The following is a 17876-nucleotide window of genomic DNA, read 5'->3' as shown; positions in this document are numbered from 1 at the left end:
ACGGAGCAACTAAGCTCGTGCGCCACAGCTACTGAGCCCGCACACCCTAGAGCCCATGCTCCGCAACAAAAGAAGCCACCACAATGAGAAGCCCACGCACCTCAATGAAGAGTAGAGACTCCACTTGCCACAACTAGAGAAAGCCCGTGCGCAGCAATGAAGACCCAACGCAGCCGAAAAAGAAAGACAAAAAAACAAAAAAAAGTATTAATAACTACTATTCAAACAGGTTTTAATAAGCACCAAGCTCTGTACTAGGCACTTTATAGATCTTATCTCACTTAAACCATATAACCATGAGGAGTAGGTTTTATTAGCCTCCAATTTATTTTTTTAAAATTTTATTGAAGTATAAGTTGATTTACAATGTTGTGTTAATTTCTGCTATATAACAAAGTGACTCAGTTATACATATATATTCTTTTTCATATTCTTTTCCATTATGGTTTATCACAGGATATTAGTTTCCTGTGCTATACAGTAGGACCTTGTTGTTTATCCATTCTCTATATAATAGTTTGCATCTGCTAATCCCAAACTCCTACTCCATCCCTCCTCAAACCCCCTCCCCCTTGGCAACCACAAGTCTGTTCTCTATGTCTGTGAGTCTGTTTCTGTTTCATAGATAAGTCCATTTGTGTCATATTTTAGATTCCACATATAAGTGATATCATATGGTATTTGTCTTTCTCTGACTTGGTTCACACAGTATGATAATCTCTAGGTCCATCCATGTTGCTGCAAATGGCATTATTTCATTCTTCTTAATGGCTGAGTAATATTCCATTGTATATATGTACCACATCTTCTTTATCCATTCATCTGTCAGTAGACATTTAGTTTGTTTCTATGTCCTGGCTATTGTGAACAGTGCTGCTATGAACATAGGGATGCATGTATCTTTTCGAATTATGGTTTTCTCCAGATGTATGCCCAGGAGTGGGATTGCAGGATCATATGGTAACTCTATTTTTAGTTTTTTAGGGAACCTCCATACTGCTCTCCATAGTGGCTGTATCAATTTACATTCCCACCAACAGTCTAAGAAGGTTCCCTTTTCTCCACATCCTCTCGAGCATTTATTATTTGTAGACTTTTTAATGATTATTAGCCCCCAATTTAGAGATGAGAAAACTAAGGCTCAGTGAGGACCAGTGAACTGCCTGTTCACAAAGCCAAGAAAACGCAGAGCCAGGATTAGAACCACATCTCTCAGACTCCAGAGACCACTTATAACCAAATGCTAAAGGGTGCAGTATCACCAAGTCTTTGCCTTGGCCAATTCACCCATTCATTCAGTAAACTCTTACTGAGCACCTGTGATGTTCCAAGCACTAGGAATGCAGCAGGGAATAAAATCTCTGCTCCCATGGAGCACAGGTAAGAGCTCAGAACTAAGGTGAGCTAAGAAACATCCTAAGGTATGAGCACACACAGCCAGCTCACATCCACGGTTTCCCCACCACCACAGCCAAGGGATGGGCAGCTGTGCTTTATCAGCTCCTTCCTCTTTATTTCGAATTTACTGGAATAAAAACATGTGCATGTACAAATGAAGGGAGCTTACAAGCTGATTTCCTCCCCCAGCTATCATCCCTCTCAGGAGGGGGACTCAGGGCCCCAAATCCCCAGCTTTCCGTGTTTCACCCAGGTTTGAGGCATGATGGCCAGACTGGCCCAGGTCTCATTCATAGAAGTTAGTTACATTTTCTTCCCTTCCTCACTGCAGCCGGCTCTGCCCTGAGCCACGTAGGGTCTGGGCTGAAGTTCATTCTCAGCATCTCCGCCAGCCCATTCCCACCTCCCATCATCTCCCCTAGAAGAAAGGTGGATTTCTTTATGTCCTCCAACTGAATGAGTTTTCCAACTTTTGCGACAAAAGATTTTTTGTTTGTTGAAGGAGCAGGTCCTGACTTGCAGAGCTCTCTCCCTGCAGGGCTGAGATAAAACAAACTCGGAAGGATAGTGAAAGAGTTGCTGAAATCACTGAACCAGAGCTGACTCTGGGGCTGGGGGCCTGGGGAAATCCTCCCTCTGCCAAGTGGTCTGTTTTATTGCTTTCCTATCTTTCAAGCTGGCTTCTCTTACTATGACTCAGCTCCCAGATTGCTCAGAAAACAACCCTTTTCTCACTCAAAGGAGCTCAGAGCTGTTTTGTTCTCAAAGATCGAGCAAGAGGATAGTTATTTTTGACTTACCCTGTGAAGAAGACTTTTATTTTAAAATAACCCCATTGGAAACATTATCCTTATCACCAACAGCATACCGCCTCTAGAGCAGAACAAATTAGCACAGGACTTTGTATTGCCTGGTCCCCATCTCTCATCACTTGGGGACCCTCAGTGAGTCATACGCCTCCAGTAAGATTCTAGGTGCCCCTAATGAGAGTTGGATACCCTAGACCAGCGGTACCCAGGGCTGTGCGGGGCACTCATGCTGCTCAGTGTTTCTGGATTACCCTAAATAGCACATTCAGCCTCAAAACAGGAAGGAAAAGGAAGACTTTTCTGCTGCATCTGAAAATATTTTTTGTAAAAAATGCTCAGTCATCTCTAGAACAGGATAAAGACCAGACGTAGGCAATGGACACGTCTTATCTGGAGGGAAAAAGGGACTTAACATGATAAACATCTCAGGACATGATAAAACCCAGAGATTCCTTCCTGGGCCATCATTAATTTTTTTAAAAAAAATCCAGTGATATGTGACTTATCAGAAAGATTTATATTCAGTTGAAAACCAAGCTATTTTTAGCTGAGCAAATGAGAATTCTTTGGCATATCTCTGGATGTCTCACTAAGTTTCTCAGGGACAGTGATTTTCAGTGGTGACAGGATTAAAAAGAAACCTTTTGTGATGTCATACAGGAAACACACTCTAGAGAGGGGCCAGCACCTGTAGAACTCGGTAAAATTTTATTTATGAAAAAAATTTATTTTAAAAATTGATGTATTAAAGAGACTCTTAGGACTTCCCTGGTGGCACAGTGGTTAAGAATCCGCCTGCCAATACAGGGTACACGGGTTTGAGCCCTGGTCTGGGAAGATCCCACATGCCGCGGAGCAACTAAGCCCATGCGCCACAACTACTGAGCCTACGTTCTAGAGCCCGCGAGCCACAACTACTGAAGCCCGCGTGCCACACCTACTGAAGCCCGCGTGCCTAGAGCCCATGATCCACAACAAGAAGAGCCATTGCAATGAGAAGCCCGCGCACCACAACAAAGAGTAGCCCCCGCTCACCGCAACTAGAGAAAGCCCGCGCGCAGCAACAAAGACCCAACGCAGCCAAAAATTAAAAAAAAAAAAAAAAGAGACACTTACACCGCACTTAGAATATGTCAGGCACTATTCTAAGTGTTTTACAACTGTTTACTCATGTTCTTTTCTCTTCCTGCTTTGAGGCCCAGCGTGCTGTTTAGCAGAAACAATAGGATAAGTGGAGAAACTCTGAGCATCCTGGCGTGGCTAGGGCAGCCCTGGGCACACCGACACGTCTGCTTGGGTTGACAGCAGACGTCTGTTCCTAAGAGTAAACTTCAGCCTCAGGCTCTGTCCAGGCAGGAGTGTCCTCTGTGTCAGGCACGGCTCTTACCATCTTATCACCTGTCCTTCACAACACCCCCGCCCTCCCAGCCCTCCTGTCTCTGACTTGTGTGCCCTCCTACCTCCTGCTGATTTTAGGCTGAACCAGATGAAACTGCTAATCTTTGTTGCTGATGTTTCAACTGATTTTGTTTTATTTTAAAAAATGATAATTTCATGCAATTCACCCTTATGTTGCCTACCTTTTAAAAAAAATTGAGGTATAGTTGATTTACAATATAATTAGTTTCAAGTGTACAACATAGTGATTCAAATTTTTTTATAAAATATACTCCATTTATAGTTATTAGAAAATATTGGCTCTATTCCCTGTGCTGTACAATGTATCCTTGTAGCTTATTTAATACGTTGTAGTTTGTACCTCCTAATTCCCTTCCCTTATCGTGCCCCTCCCCCTTTCCATCTCCGGTAGCCCCTAGTTTGTTCTCTATAGTATCTGTGAGTCTGCTTCTTTTTGTTATATTCACTAGTTTGTTGTATTTTTTACATTCCACATATAAGTGATGTCACACAGTGTTTGTCTTTCCCTGTCTGACTTATTTCACTTAGCATAATACCCTCCAAGTCCATCCATTAATACTGCCTACATTTTAAAGAAGAGAAATGGCTGCTTAGAATGGTCTAAGTATCAATAACTTGCCCTAAATTCTCAGAGGTTCTCAACAGCAGTACCCGGATTCAAAATCCAGTTTGCTCCCTTCTGAACGCACTAGTATGGTACTTTTAAGAGTGTGCACCCAAGAACCAGCTGCTGCGGTTTAAACATCAGATCATCATCCTCTTATAAGGCTGTGACTTTGGGATAAAGATTTTTCACTCTGTGCGTCAGTTTTCTCATCTGTAAAATGGGGATAATAATAATGCAGTACTGTCCAATTTGTAGGACGGTCTTGACAATTGGATGGGGAAATCCAAGCACGGAATTTAGACAGTGCCAGGCACTCAGTAAGCACTCTATAAAGTGAGCTATTATCTTCAGGTTGCCCTTAATACTTTTTTTCCTGCTTGAGTAAATATACCAACACACACAGGCCTCTCCTTTGGCTGCTAACATGAGGCCCTCGAACTGAGACAGTCAATAGTAAAAACCTAATTATGATGCCAAGTAGGTAGGTGATGACCGATTAACAGCAGCTGTTCTCACAATTTCCGGACGTCACGGGGCTGAACCTGCAGTTCTGTGTTACGCTACTGGATCCTTTCCCTTGCTCTTTATTTTTTTAAGGAGGAAACGGGGGCTGTCACTCCTCCTAGGGACGACAGGTGTGACTTATCATTCTCAATATGAGCCAAGGAGCCTCCAGACAGGGCAGGGAGCGCAGCCCGAGAACAGGAGGCCCAAGGCAATTCCTGTAAACCGTCCCTAAACCAGTCCTAGCAGGGGCCGGGAAATTCCCCCAGTTCAAAGTCTAGGAAGCGTGTCAGGCTGACCCCGGCGGTGCCAGGTGAGGAAATCCCCATGTTCCCTGCCCCAGAAGTCGCCCAGGTCTAAGTCGCTAAGTCTGAAGAGGACCCTGGCGCTTTTTAGGGCTGGTCACCGGGCGGAGCAGGGCGGGGCCTGGGCCGCGCAGTCCCTTTAAGGCCGCAGCCCACGTGCTCCGTGACGTCATAGTAGGAAGTGGCGCTCTGCTGGCGGGTTTGAGATTCCCGCACTTTAATGTCGTCTGGGTGGCGCCCGCGCCCCGCCGCCAGGTGAGTCCCTCGGGCGGGCGCCCCCGGTGTCACCTGCCCGGCGGGCTCGCACCCCTCCTCTCCGAGGCTCGCGGAGACGCCCGTGACGGGTTCTGAGTCAGGGGTTCCTGGGCGGGGGGAGCTGGGAGGCCCCGGAGCCCGGCCCCGGCGGGGTGGTGCCGGGTGGCGGCCGCGAGGCGGGGGCCTGGGACGGGGCGGTGATTCGTCCGCGCCGCGGTGACGCAGGGACCGCGGGGAGTTGGGAGGGGAGGCTCCCCGGCCAGCGGTCAGGGCGCCCGGGCGGGGTCCCGGCTGGGGGACCCCTTGCAGGTCCTGGGCAGTGGGGCGCCCTGTCCTTTGAGGGACTCTCCTCCCTGCTGCTTCCGTACAGCTTGGGGAGGGGGCGGTCGGTGGAGAGGCTGCGAAAGGCCGGAGTTGGCTACCAAAACCAAAACCAAACCAAACAACCTGGTTTATGTACGAGGTGAAAACCACTTCCGATTTTTCTCCTTTCACATGGAAGGGCTGTAGTATCTCTTGTCCATCTCCTTGTGTTCCATTCTTCCTTAACTTTCGCTTTTTGTCCCCCACCGCCAAATTGCTTACAGAGTTAGCAGGACATCAGTATGAGCTGGTCACCTTCCCTGCCAACCCAGACATGCGGGGCCTGGGAAATGAAAGAACGGCTTGGGACAGGGGGATTTGGGAACGTCATCCGATGGCACAATCAGGTAGGCCCGGTGCCGCTGGGAAGAGCTGGGGGCGGCGGGGTTGGGGGCAGGCTCCCCCCTCACTGACTCTGCCCTACCCTGGGCTCCCTGGGTGAACGGGGCTCACCTTGGCCATGGGCTTCTTGGGAGAGAGTGAGAGAGGGGGCCTCAGGGCCCCTAAGCTGACTCTAGGTTAGTGGTCTCCAAGCTTTAATGACTGTGTCACCTAAATAAATAGTAAAAAAAAAAAAAAAAGTTTAAGCTTTCAGCTTCAGTTATATATATTGAAAATTGCATATCTATGCTAACCTTAGACTAACACCTACTAATACATTGTGTAGTAATATATTACATGTTATGAAACATGCAAAAATAGAAGAATCTAAAGTGTGAAAATAATAAAATATTTTCAAATGTTTGAAAAGAATTTAAAAAATATTTAAAGTACTTACCAATTATGATGTCTTCCCAGTATTGTTTGCAATACTTCACAGCACGAATTATACAGAGACACACGAAAGTGAGAATTATCGGTAAGGATGGTGGGTGAACATCCGTATTTCAAATAATTTTTATAGTTTTGAATTCTTTGGACCGATTTGTTTATAGCTCTGCTAGATCCTGATTTTTTTTTTTTTTTTTTGCGGTACGCGGGCCTCTCACTGTTGTGGCCTCTCCCGTTGCGGAGCACAGGCTCCGGACGTGCAGGCCCAGTGGCCATGGCTCACGGGCCCAGCCGCTCCGCGGCATGTGGGATCTTCCCGGACCGGGGCACGAACCTGTGTCCCCTGCATCGGCAGGCGGACTCTCAACCACTGTGCCACCAGGGAAGCCCTGATTGTTTTGTTTTAAACATCTTTATTGGACTATGATTGCTTCACAATTGTGTGTTAGTTTCTGCTGTATAACAAAGTGATCCTCATTGTTTTTATTCCTTATGTGTCTGATGTGAGTTTCTCACCCCACAAGCGTTAGGTCTTCCATATTACTGTTTGTTTGTACTGGTGTTACATGCACTGAAATTCTCCACAGCAGTGTCTTTAAGCCATTCGTCCATTTTATGAGAGTTATTTTGTTAAAATCGGATAATACCATCCATAATTCTACCAAAGTGGGGCACACGGAACCTGCAGCACGTCCTCCATCCCCTGCCTGTGGAATGCCCATTTTCCTTGGGATCCCTCGAGTGTCAGAAGCGGCACGTGTCCTGACAGATGATCTGAGGACAGTGCTGTACGGTTAATATCAGGAAAGCTTCATTTCGTGTTTATTTTTTGGATTCCAGTCTTGGGAAACCCCTACATATACCCAATTTGGAGACCACTGCTTGAGGGAGCCCCCTCTCACCAAATAGATAATACTAGTTTCTTGACCCAAAATTCAGACACGCCAGAGCCCCTGAGGGAAGAAGGCTCCTGCTTTTTAATCAAGGGCCGCGAGCATCTTTTTGGACTCAAGAGGTGGAAAATTTTGTACCGCTTCCCAGGAGCCTGGCTGCAGCCAGCAGGGAGGGTCATCCAGGCCCCCGGCCAGCCATGGCAGAGGGCCATCTCAGACAGCCACCCTCCTGTATCAACTGGAAGGCCCTGCCCTGAACCCTGTCAGCTCTGAGTGGATGAAGCGGCCCCTGGAGGAATGTGAGAGCCAGAGCTGGAGAGCAGAGGACAGTCCTGCAGCTGGTAATTCTCACACTCACCCAGGAAACGCCAATTCCAGCCAACCCTGTGGCTGGGACGGGGTTGGGGGAGGGGTGCAGGGGGTGCAGCCAGGGGCCTGGCATCAGGACAGGAGAGTCAGATCCTTCCACAGCCCCACACAGACCTGGGCCGGGCTGCTTCCAGACAGGCCAGGGCTTCTGGAGTCTTGACTATAGCAAGTGTCCCGCTGCAGCTGAACTGGAGACGTCTTGGTTTCCTGCAGGAGGATTTCTATCAGGATGTGCTGAGTGTCTGCCACGTCTCACCCCAAGTGGCCTCCATCTGCTCTCTGGGCTTGGAATACGCTTGTCAGTTGGAGTTTGTTTCTGGCTTTATAGCTGCGAGCCCAAGAGTGTGTGTGTGTGTGTGTGTGTGTATGTGTATGGACTTGTTCTCTAGAATTACTGCTTTCCAGTTTCTTCTCCTGTTCAGAAACCTTAATTTTTAGAAAGCCAAAGGCCGAGCTCTCGTTCTCCCGTTTGCGGCCCCTCCACTCCCTGCCTCTCCCCCGTCGGCTCCCAGCTGAGCCCTGTGTGGGACGAGCCCCTCTCTCCTGGACGTCTCTGTGTGCATTCTGCCCCTGCCTCCAGGACCCCGTGTAGACCACCTCCCACAGAGCCGGCAGGCAGGACCCCTCGTCCCATAGGAGCTGGTTCTCACTGAACCCTTCACCCTCGCTCGTTCGGGCAGCCTCGCGCACCGCGTGGTTTTCTGCCTAGGGGTGTTCCCATCAGCCTGGGCTCTGCCTGGCTTTGGGCTTCTTTCACTCCCCCCCCCCCGCACCAGAGACTCTCTTCGTGTTACACGTGTGTTAGGTGCACAGGGTCATTCACTCTTGGTTTCTGGAGAAGGGAAAGAGCCATTCATCAAGTGTTATAAATGTAAGCTCCCAGCTGTGATCATCGCGACCCAGGAGAGGGGCCCGGTGCAGTGAGACCTTGTACCGGAGGCCGGGGTCTGTCAGGGGGTCTGGAAGGCTGCCCCAAGGAAGCAGCGCTGGACAGGAGCCCTGAGGGTTGGTGGAAGCTAGCCGGGCAGAGAAGGCGGGAGGAGGATTCCAGGCCCAGGGCGCGGCCTGTTCAGAGCCCCTGCCGGGGGGTTGGGAGGGGTAGGTCATGGCAGGTGGATGTGAGCAAGGGCTGAGAGGGGAAGGGCTGCTTCAGGGAGCCCCGCTTGGGCTGCAGGAACACATGGCGGGGCCCAGGCAGTGCTGGGCTGGGAGGTCAGCTCTCCGAAAAAACTCCCCTACTCCTGCAGCGTGAAGGCTCCCACTGCAGCTTGTTTCTTGCCGCTGGCGGTTTAACCTCCTTTCTCACCAAATTCCTGAGTATTAGCAGTCAGCTCTCGAGATCCGGTACTGGGCCCCCACTGGCACTGCCCTGTCTGTTGGGGAGACCAGTTAAGTAAGAGGTTTCGGGAGCAGTCCGGGTGCGAGATTGGACTGGGCTGATGGTGGTGGACGTGGGGGGAAGTGGGCAGATTTAAGAGCTTTTCAGGGTGACATTGGCAGGACACAGAGGTGGAGTGGACAGCGAGGGGCTGGGGGAGAGGTGTCCAGCGTTCCCAGGTGTGTCGTGAGCACTGGCCCGGGGCCTGGCTCCGTCCAGGAAGCACTCCAGGTCCTCCTGGCGTCCCCCCTTGGGGAAATCCCTGGGCTGCTCTGGGTGCTTAGGGGAGGGTCTTTAATCGGTGTTCAGAATCAACACGAGCGTGTTCTCGGGGTGGGGGGGCACCCGGGTGGGGGGGCACCCCTGCTTTCAGAACCTCTGGAGGAGAGCAGCTGGGATAGGGTGGTGGTTACTTAACTCCCGTCGGGCACAGTAATTGCTTATATTCGACATGACAACCATGTACGTTTTCCTAATACGCCGTGTACCTTGTCTACAAGAGAGAGTATTTGTCCTTCATCACAGGAGAAGCATAAAGGAGCCTAAGCATTGGTGTCCTCAGTCAGATGAGTCAGACTAATGATCAGACCCATCATTTTTTTTCAGTATTTTTTAAATTAATTAATTAATTTTAATTTTTGGCTGCGTTGGGTCTTCGTTGCTGCGTGCGGGCTTTCTCTAGTTGTGGTGAGCAGCGGCTACTCTTCGTTGCCGTGCGCGGGCTTCTCATTGTGGTGGCTTCTCTTGTTGCGGAGCACGGCCTCTAGGCACGCGGGCTTCAGTAGTTGTGGCTCGCGGGCTCTAGAGCGCAGGCTCAGTAGTTGTGGCGCACGGGCTTAGTTGCTCCGCGGCATGTGGGATCTTCCCGGGCCAGGGCTTGAACCCGTGTCCCCTGCACTGGCAGGTGGATTCTTCACCACTGCGCCGTGAGGGAAGTCCAGACCCATCATTTATTGAGAACGTCCTGTATGCCAGCATGGGCGAGGTGTTTTCACATGCGTTATCTCCAGTCTGCTCAACCACCCTAAATGGAAGTACTGTTGTCTTTACTCCCATTTTATAACTGAGGAAACTGAAGCATAGAGAAGTCAACCCCTTACTCAGAGAGGCTAAGCTAGTAAGTAAAGGAGCGGGAATCTTCTGAACCTACATCTGTTTGAATCTCAGCCTCATGCCTCCTCCACTGGCTTGTGGCTTCTCCAAGGTGGGGATCCAAGGTCAGGGACACCCCGGAACAGGCTCAGTTGAAGCACTAAAGGAAAAACACCCCTTTGGATGACAAAATGTATAAGTCTTCCTTGCTAAACAGAGAAGCCTAAAGTGAATATTTCCCACGGAGGAAGGGCAGCGCAACAAATGACCCTACCTGTCTCCGTGAGTTTTTTGGTTCTCTTACCAAGCATGGGCCTTGACAGTCCTTGCTGTGTGGATACTCCCTTAAATCTTCAGCCCAAGGGTCAGTACTTTCTGGATGGGCTGATATTTTCAATAAGGTGTTTGTCAAACACAAAGGAAGAAGAAGAAGAGGCGGGGACCTCTGTGACCTCAGCTGCAGCCCCCTTCGGGAGCGAGGGGGAGAAAACTCAGGACTTGCAGTCGCACAGCCTGGGCTCAAGTCCTGGCTCTGGTGTCGGCAGCTTCAGGGCTCTGGGCCACAGCCTCCCACACGGATTTGAAAGAAGCTAAGATATCGATCCCCTCTGCTCTCAGCTTGTCTGGGCCAGATGTGGCGCTGCTACGCCCTGGAAGCCTCTGGACACGTCCCAGGGTACCTCACAGATACCACATACTTACTCTGTGCGCTGTGATGGGAAAGGCTGGGAGTTGCTGCCCTGGTCCCTGAGGACACACCGGTCTTCCCTCTAGAAGTGGCGCTGGCTCTACTTGTCCCCTCACTGGACGACACTAAGCTCACTTCAGCCTGTCTGTGTGTCTTCAGGTCTTAAAGACTTTGAGCACGGGCCTGAGGCCATCAGGGGTCCGTCAGGGAAACAAGGAGGTGGCCCTGACACACTGTGCTCTAGTCGAGGGGATAAAGTGGATCCTCAGGAACACACCGAGTGAGTGTAATGTGAGCACCGGATCGTGAGGAAGTAATCACGGCTCCTGTTTGTCGGGAGTGTCATTGCCAGTTGTGCTGGGTGCTTTACCCACGCTGTCTCGTCGATGCCGGAGGTGGCCGGAGGCCTCTCAAAGCAGGGTTTCACGGGAGGTGGACTGCAGGTGGTGGGACGGGGAGAGCATCGCCTGCACGGGGCTAGGAAGGGAACGGTGCTGCGGGAATGTGCGCCAGGCCCTCAAGGATCAGATGCTCTGCCTCATTTAACTGACAGCACCGGCAGGGGTAGGGTCGCCTCCACCTTGTGGATGAAGACCTAGAGGCCTAATGGGCTCAAGGTCGCACATGCACCAGGCGGAGTACAGGGATCATGATCTGACCTGCTTCACCCCTGAGCCCATGTGGGTGGGTTTGGAGGCCGACGTGCCCGTTAGGTGTTTACTCCGAAGGGAGTTGGGTGGAGTCAGCCGTCTCGGCGTAGACTGGTCACCGGGGTTGAATCAGGGGTGAAGCTGCGGCCAGACCTCGGCCTTCTGACTCTCAGGCCTGGGTTCTGTCCCTAGGATCTCTCTGGGCCCAGCTTCGCACCTCCTTCCTGAAACACTCATCTTGGAGGGAGGACCTGAGAAGGAACAAGGAAGATATTTCTAATCCCGCTCTTGGACCACAGAGGCCTGTTGGGTGGTTGCCGTGGTAACAAGAGTCAGCGTTCTGACCTGAGGGTGTGGAGGGACCTCTTGGCTTCCCGTGCATGTCGCCTTGTCGTTAGAAGAGCACCATCTGATGGTCTCAGAAGTCTGAGGATGCATGCCCCCCCGCCGCCCTCACTTCAGAGTATACCCACGTTTATACGCGAGGTTCGTGTTTTCCTGTGCAAAAGGCAGAGTCACAGACACTCAGAGGACCTTCATCATCAACTGCCTTTGATGTAGGTACCACTGTGGGCCCCTTTCTCCATTTTCTCAAAATACACATCACTTCTGAATTTTGCCCCAGCTTACTAGGCGTCGGATACTGCGATGGTTTGGGCCGGGTCTGGGTTTCCAGAAAACTGAGCTGAGAGTGGGAGGTTCCGAGCCAAGTGGAGACAGTCATCCATGCCCTCGAGTGTCATTGCTGCTGGGGAACCAAGCCCCCCCAACCCGACTTTCAAAAACATCTTCGTAGTCTGTTTACGATGAATTGAATTTCGCTTTCCAGAGCCAGTATGTTTTTAGCAATGGAAGGTCCTTCTCTTTGGGTTTCTGTTTCAAATGAAACATTACTCATGGAAAAACGGGAATGTTTCAGAGTACTTCCTAGAGGGCCACCGGGTAAGAAAAGTTGTGTCTGTGTCTGCATGGGACACTCAGGCCTAGGAAGTCAGGATTTCCCCTGCCGCCGAAGGACGAAGCTGAGCTGTCCAGAGTCAGTGTTGGTGTCTGTGCCCACTTAGTCTGTGATGTGTTCCGTGTTCATATCGTTAAGTTCGCTCTTTAGGTTTCGTTTGGCAGTTGAGACCAATGTTGGATCAGTCTTCAATATCAGAATCCATTTGTGGATTCTGGGATGGGCCAGGTGATGGCTGTGTGTTAGCTCCGGTGTTTGTGTTGGGCAAAAGACTACAGTTATCTACAGTCACCCAGCATATACAGGTAGAGTCTATAAAATATTTTCTAAGTCACTTAATAAGTCTACCCTTTGGGTTTGATTTACCTGTTATCTTTATGAAGGAAGCATACTGTTTATGCTTGGGAGAATAACAATGCCTCCCAAAATGTCTGCGTCCTAACCCCTTGAGCCTGTGACTACGTTAGGTTATGTGGCAGAGGGAATCAAGGTTGCTAATCAGCTGACTTAAATGGGAAGATTATCCTGGGTGATCTTGGTGGACCCACTGTAACCACAAGGGTCATTAAAAGTGGAAGAGGGAGGCCGGAGAGTCAGTGTCAGAGTGATGCAACCACAAAGACTCAGCTGGTCACTGATGGCTTTGAGCTGCAGGAAGGGGCCATGAGCCAAGGGATGAATGCATCCTCTAGAAGCTGGGGCGGGCAGGGATGTGCGTTCTCTGGAAAGGGACACGGCCTGCCCACATCTTGATTTTAGTCCAGCGAGGCGCTTGCCAGACTTCTGACCTCCAGAGCTATCAGGAAATAAATTTGTTTTAAGCCAGTAAGCTGGTGGCAGTTTGTTGTAGCAGCAATAGAAAAGGAAATACACTGTTCTGTGTATTGAAGTTAAAGTAGGTGCAGAGTTTTAAACTCTCAGAGACATCCTGAGGTAACACACCATGCGTGGCAGTATCTTCTTCGAAACTGTTGCATAAGGCACTGTCCATCACAACGTCACACGCTTGAGTGGATGCTCCCAGTGGCGTCACCTTCTTTTACAGCCTGGCCGTCAGTCTTCTCTCACTGGTAGATCTCGGCATCCCAGCCCGGGTTCCTGTGCGATCCCGCCCACCTGGAAACAAGCATCTAGACGCATATCAGAGCGGCTGTTGCTGAAGTTACCAGAGAACTGGGCGAAAACGTTCTAGTCTGAACGCTTAGTGGGAAGTGAAACTCGAAAGCAGATTCAAATCAGTTCGAGGGCAGAGGAATCGGGAAGTTCACGCTGTAGAGGATGGAACGTCTTGTGAGATGTAACTCAAGCCTGTTTGTACATCGATTAAAGAAATAGTGGTCTCTTGACACACACCGTAACTCTTGACAAGTATTAGCTTGAACGTCCGCCCAAGTTCACTCGTCCAGCTGTAGTGATGGGTTCAAGAGCAACAGGACTGACAGTTTTTGAAAGAGGTCAGCTCTTCTTCAATAGGGCTTCTGAACCCAGGCCAGAGATCAGGATTCTAAGAGCAAAGTGAGTGAACGATGTGGCACAGCCTGGCCATCAGTGCCTGCCTGGCACCAGGGAGTGTTGGCACAGAGGCAGGCATGGACCACTGCAGGGTGAGCCTGGGGAACACTGTGCTGGGTGAGAGGCCATCACAAAAGGCCACATCTTGTATGATCCCACTTAGATGAAATGTCCAGACAGCTAAATCTGTAGAGACAGAGTGCAGACGGGTGGTTGCCTGGCGCTGGAGGGGGTTGGGGAGAAACGGGAAGTGATGGCTGATGGGTGTGGGGTTTCTTTGGGGGATGATGAGCGTGTTCTAAAACCGACTGTGGCTTTGGCCACGTTACTCTGAATGTGCCCCAACTATTAACGTGTATGCTTTATTTATTTTTGGCTGTGCTTGGTCTTCGTTGCTGTGCGCGGGCTTTCTCTAGTTGCGGCGAGGGGGGGCTACTCTTTGTTGCGGTGCGCGGGTTTCTCACTGTGGTGGCTTCTCTTGTTGCGGAGCACGGGCTCTAGGCGCATGGACTTCAGTAGTTGTGGCACGTGGGTTCAGTAGTTGTGGCTCGCGGGCTCTAGAGCGCAGGCTCAGTAGTTGTCGCGCACGGGCTTGGTTGTTCAGTGGCATGTGGGATCTTCCCGGACCAGGGCTGGAACCCGTGTCCCCTGCATTGGCAGGCAGATTCTTAACCACTGTGCCACCAGGGAAGTGAGTCTCCACATGTGTGCTTTAAACAGATGAATTGAATGATATGTGAATTATAGCTCAGTAGAGCTGTTGAAAAAAAATAAGCATGTGAGGTGACTGCACGACAGAGGCTTACCCACAGCCACGTGGGGGTTTGATAAAAGCCACTTACTTCTGAGAGTGCCCTGGAGGTGTGGCAAGTACCTGATTCAGGCCTTGGAGCCTTCACGGTCAAAAAATGCCTCCGCCTTCTTCCCGAAGCTTTTGTTCTTGAATGTCGGTTTTAGGGACGGGTCTGTTGACCAGCGAGTCAGGGGTCTTAGTGGACACCGTCTGTCTCCGTCCGGGACTCCCATTTTCCTTTTCCTCCCGGGTGGGTCCTTGTTCACGGGGATAGTGGTTAGTTTGGTGGATGTGTGACCGCGATGCACTTCCACTGCCCTCGGGAAGCATGTGTTCCTGGGGACCTTGCCACGTCCTCAACATGCCTCTGTTAAGTCCCGTCTGTACCGAATGAACTCCTGCACTTACAGAGCTTATGATTCCTTACGGTATGCCTGTTCATAAACAGAGACAATGGTCCGACAGGGCCTGTGGGACACCCATCCTTCAGTTGGGCACCAGTCGGATTTTGGTACCGTTCTGAAGCCTTTTCTTGCTGGATTTACACTCCGCCCGTCCCACCAGCTGGGGCTTGTCCCAGGGCTCATGGCACGTGGGCTGTTGGGGAAGGGGTCTCGCCGCAGGTGTGTAGGGTTCGCGGGGTAGGGGTGGAGGTCGGCTTGCTCGCTCATGGCAGGGCCAGCACCCAGGCTGCTGCCACAGAGCCATGGCCAGGGCAGCTGCTGACCCTTGGCCGTCCTGGGGGCCCCATGAACCAGGAGGTGGCGGCCGAGCGCTGTCCTTGGTTCTGTCTAGACACCTAGGGGAAGGGAAGAGTTTATTCTCGGGGCCCAGGCAGTCACTCATTCACGAGAGTTGTAGTGATTGCCTTCGTTCACGGAGCCTCCGTTGAGGGCACTGTGCCAGGTACTGCATTAGGGGTTAAATGCACGAGGAGGGATGGGCCCATAGTTTAACGGAGAAAAGAGAAAATAACCCTGTGACCCTATGGAAAGTAAGTCTTTGGTAGGTAAGTACAATGAAGGAGTGGGGGGGTCAGTGCCTGGCATCTGCACGAGCCACAGCAGAGACCTTAGAGCACAGGACCGGGCCGATGGTCTGACCTAGACTTGGCGTCAGACGCCTGGGGTGGAGTCGACGGTGGGTGATGGAAAGGCAGGTTAGAGCCCAGCCTGGAAGGGTTTTACATGCCTGGAGTGCCTGTGTGACATGGGTCTGCCCCCAAGAGTGTTACTGAACACCCCTAAGGGCTGGACACTGCTAGGGGCTCAGCTCCATGACAGCCCTGAAAGGTGGGTGTCAGTGTTCCCATTTTACAGCTGAAGACACTGAGCCAGACCTCGTGGTCTGCCGAGGGTCACAGAGCTGGTACATGGCTGCATCGGGATTTGAATCAGCCTGTGTTCCATCTTCTATACCAGGCTTGCATTCTCTCTGGAGAGAGAAACCCCCCAGAGGGAGAAGCATGAAGACTGAAGCCAGGGCATTAACCGTTAGGTTGAAGTGCAGGGAAGTGCCCTTTGCATGGGTCGGAGGTCACGTCCAGCAGCGTTGGGGTCTGAGGAGTGAAGACCCTCTGGGGCAGGAGTGGCCGGCAGAGGTCTCGTGGAGGAGGTGGGGACGGAGCAAGGCCTCCGTGTGGACTTGGGATGGATAGAGATGAGGGGAGGGGGCAGGCTGGGAGCTGGGGCTGGTGGGGACCCACGTGACGGGCTGGAGGTGGCAGGGGGACGTCTGTTCAAGTGGGCACCCATGCAGACCTCGGGAGCCTGGCGGGGATGGCGGTCCGTGCTCCAGGTCCTAGGGAGACAGCTTCGGATTTGACCCTCGGCTTTCTCTGATCCTCCCGTACGTGTCCTCTGCAGGAAACGGGCGAACAGATCGCTATCAAGCAGTGCCGGCAGGAGCTTAGTCCCCGGAACCGCGAGCGCTGGTGCCTGGAGATCCAGATCATGAGGAGGTGAGGGCCTGGTGCACGAGTGCGCCCGGGTGCGGGACCACAGGGCCGGGGGCCACAGGGCCGGGGGCCTGGGACGTCGGAATGACTGGAGGGAGCTAGCAGGCCGAGCTTTGGGATGTGGAGCAGCAGCCCCAGTTCTGTCTGGGCAGGAGTCATAAATCCCAGTCTCTCAATAAGGACCCCAGCCCCACTGTCCAGAGGGGCGACTTCTGGAGGAGCGGCAGTTACAGCCATCACTTGGCCTTGCCAAGGGCTCTTGGGGGTTTTCTTTGTTATATTCAATTATTTAAAATAGCCATCGCAGTGAAGTTTCCTTTGTTGGCAAAAGTCCTTTTTTCTCCAGTGTTTCCAATTCCGAGCTGGTTTGTGAGTCTCCCGTGCCCTGAGCCTGTTGCTGCCGTCCGTTCCTCCAGGGTGCCCTCCCAGCCAGGAAGGCACGTGGGGAAGCTCACAGACCGACAGGTCCCAAACAGGGGCTCCTTGCTGGAGCTCAGGGAAAGGGGAGGCGTCCCCTTGTTTGCAGGTGCACGTGCGCATACACACACCACACACACACACACACACACACACACACACCCCACCCCACACACACACCACACACACACCCGCACCCCCCCACACACCCCACCCCACCCACACACCACATACACACACACACCCCACACACGCCACACACACACACACACACACCCCACCCCACACCCCCCCACACACACACCCCCACACACACACACCACACACACACACACCCCCACCTCACACACACACACCACACACACACACACACACACCCCATACACACACCACACACACACACACACCCCCACCCCACACACACACCACACACACACACACACACCACACACAAACACCCCACCCCACACACACACCACACACACACACACCCCACCCCACACACACACCACACCCCCCCCCCACACCACACACACACACACACACACACACACACACACACACACCACACCACACCACACCACACCACACCACACACACCATCCCCGCCCAGTGGTGTGAGATCTGAAGTCCCCCTGCTTTCTCTGCCTCAGAGCAGTGCGGAGATACAGGGAGGACTTGCCAAGGGCACTCTGAAGAGAACGGAGCTCTGCACGGGGTGCCCAGAGCTGGGGCTAC

The 17876-nt window shown here is 51.8% G+C and overlaps 2 protein-coding genes across 5 annotated transcripts in view; one reads left to right on the top strand and one right to left on the bottom strand.

Annotated features, from left to right (window-relative positions):
* PLAT (plasminogen activator, tissue type) overlaps positions 1-17876 on the bottom strand; it is a 249087-nt gene that overhangs the window by 70094 nt on the left and 161117 nt on the right. The window lies entirely within an intron of this gene.
* Positions 5150-17876, top strand: part of IKBKB (inhibitor of nuclear factor kappa B kinase subunit beta) — a 47548-nt gene continuing 34821 nt past the window's right edge. The window contains exons 1-3 of one of the 4 annotated variants that reach the window (XM_004285064.4): positions 5150-5297; positions 5885-6007; positions 16630-16724. In XM_004285064.4, coding sequence (XP_004285112.1) covers positions 5903-6007; positions 16630-16724 — 200 coding nt within the window. In that variant the 5' untranslated portion in view covers positions 5150-5297; positions 5885-5902. Of the gene's footprint in view, positions 5298-5534; positions 5761-5884; positions 6008-7472; positions 7666-11949; positions 12059-16629; positions 16725-17876 lie in introns of those variants that run through there. The other 3 variants (XM_049704187.1, XM_049704188.1, XM_049704189.1) reach the window with 3 other exon arrangements.

This window comes from Orcinus orca, chromosome 21 (genome assembly GCF_937001465.1).
Source record: "Orcinus orca chromosome 21, mOrcOrc1.1, whole genome shotgun sequence".
NCBI classification, from domain to species: Eukaryota; Metazoa; Chordata; class Mammalia; order Artiodactyla; family Delphinidae; genus Orcinus; species Orcinus orca.
This window is presented reverse-complemented; position numbering and strand designations above follow the sequence as displayed.